Source organism: Geospiza fortis, unplaced genomic scaffold (assembly GCF_000277835.1).
Source record: "Geospiza fortis unplaced genomic scaffold, GeoFor_1.0 scaffold54, whole genome shotgun sequence".
Classification (NCBI taxonomy): domain Eukaryota; kingdom Metazoa; phylum Chordata; class Aves; order Passeriformes; family Thraupidae; genus Geospiza; species Geospiza fortis.
This window is the reverse complement of record NW_005054301.1, coordinates 7,735,333-7,737,129: the sequence shown is the minus strand read 5'-3', so window position 1 is coordinate 7,737,129 and position 1,797 is coordinate 7,735,333. Positions and strand designations below refer to the sequence as shown.

At 47.5% G+C, this 1,797-nt stretch overlaps 1 protein-coding gene across 1 annotated transcript in view; it reads right to left on the bottom strand.

The window, feature by feature from the left end:
• Window positions 1–236: 236 nt before the first annotated feature.
• The window catches only part of NKX2-1 (NK2 homeobox 1), a 7,248-nt gene continuing 5,687 nt past the window's right edge, over window positions 237–1,797 (bottom strand). Inside the window, exon 3 of the mRNA XM_005417483.2 lies at window positions 237–1,786. Coding sequence (XP_005417540.1) covers window positions 1,116–1,786 — 671 coding nt within the window. The 3' untranslated portion in view covers window positions 237–1,115. The remainder of the gene's footprint in view (window positions 1,787–1,797) is intronic.

Below are 1,797 nucleotides of genomic sequence, written 5' to 3'. Positions count from 1 at the left end.
TAATCGGACTAATGAATTTGGACTCGATTCCTTCGGTCTCGAGTTTGTGAATCCCACACGTTTGCTTGTCCTGTTTGCACGCTGAGGATTGATCTGTATCCCGTTAACCCTCTGGCCAGCTCTCCTTTGGGAATAAGGTCTGGGCCCTGGAGGGGCAGGGGCGGGAAAAAAAGGAGAAAGATGTAAGGAAAGGAGCGTCGGGAGAGGAAACCAAAGGGGGAAATAAAAAAAGAATATTCGTAATGTGTATAATTTATTAGAAGCTTCTTAGGAACTATATTTAAGCCAAATATCTACATAAGTTACAACAGGAAAAGGCGGCGTGCGCAAATAACAAACTGCCGGAGGATTTACGACGGGGTGATCAGTGTCCATAAAAAAGGTGGGGGTTGGTTTGGTTGATTGTATTTTTTTCCTTTTCTTTTTACAACAAAATATACAGGCTACTAAAAACTATGGGTTTAGTCCAACTTTTGACAGCATTATACAGCTACAGGTTCACATCAAATGTAAGGAGGAAAATAAAAGCCAAGCCTTTGATGACTCCACGTCTCCATCCGCTGGCCCTGGCGGCGGGCTGGGAGAGACCGGGGAGGGGGAAGCTGCTTCTTGTGTCTGGGTGACGCGAATGCGTTTTTTTTTGGGGGGGAAAACCACCCCATCCCCCAAAATCTCTGTATTTACATGCAAGTCCTAGACGCTGGCAAAGTGTACATCTGATATCCAAGTCTTCAGACCATGCCTAAAGATGGTCCCCTTTCTACAGACTGCTCCATGGTTATTAGTCTGAATATTTTTATACACCCCATAAGACGACTTTGGGGGAGAAAAAACATAAAGACCCAAAACCATCAACAGTAACAATAAAATGGAACAAAAAAAGTGTCTCTCTCTTTTAGAGGTCTGCAGAGACCACTCAGTAAAACGGGGAAAAGGGAGAAGAGCATTAACAAGGAAAAAAAAAAAAAAAGAAAAAACAAAAGAAAAAAAAAGAAGAAGAAAAAAGCACACAGTAGTTTGGAGAGGACAGAGATTTTTGTAACTGGGAAAAATTGTTGGATTTTTTTTCTTTTTTCTTTTTGCCTTTTTTTTCCCTTTTTCTTTGTTTAATCCTTTTACCAGGTCCTACCGTATAGCAAGGTGGAGCAAGACATGGCAGTGCCATAGTCAGAAGTAGAAGAGTTTAGGTGAGACAAACTGGAGACTTGGCTCTGCAGAGAGGAAGGGCTGGCCGAGTGCTGTCCCATGTCTGGAGACTGCCCCGCACTGTTTGTCTGGTGGCTCTGATGCTGTCCGAGGCTGTTGCCATTGGTAGCCACTGTGATCGTTGTAGCTGCCTGCTGCTGATGGCTCTGGATAGCTGCTGTGGGTGTGTTGGAGCCTGCTTGGCAGGGCTTGCCATCCTTCACAAGCACTGGCACTGCCACCCTTCTGGGAGACTGCTGCTGCTGGCAGGAGCCGTTCTCCTGTTGCATCTGCTGCTGTGCAGCTTTGTCTTTGGCCTGGCGTTTCATCTTGTAGCGGTGGTTCTGGAACCAGATTTTGACCTGAGTCGGGGTGAGATGTATCATGCTGGCTAAATGTTCCCTCTCCGGGGCGGAGAGGTATTTTTGTTGCTTGAAACGTCGCTCCAGCTCGTAAACCTGGGCCTGCGAAAAAAGGACCCTCCGTTTCCTCCGCGGCGTGCTCTGGAGCGGGGCCATGCTCTTGCTCACGTCTCCCAGGGAGCCGAGGCTGCCCATGCCTCCCATGTTCATGCCCGAGGACGGCGCCATGAAGCGGGAGACTGCAAGGGAG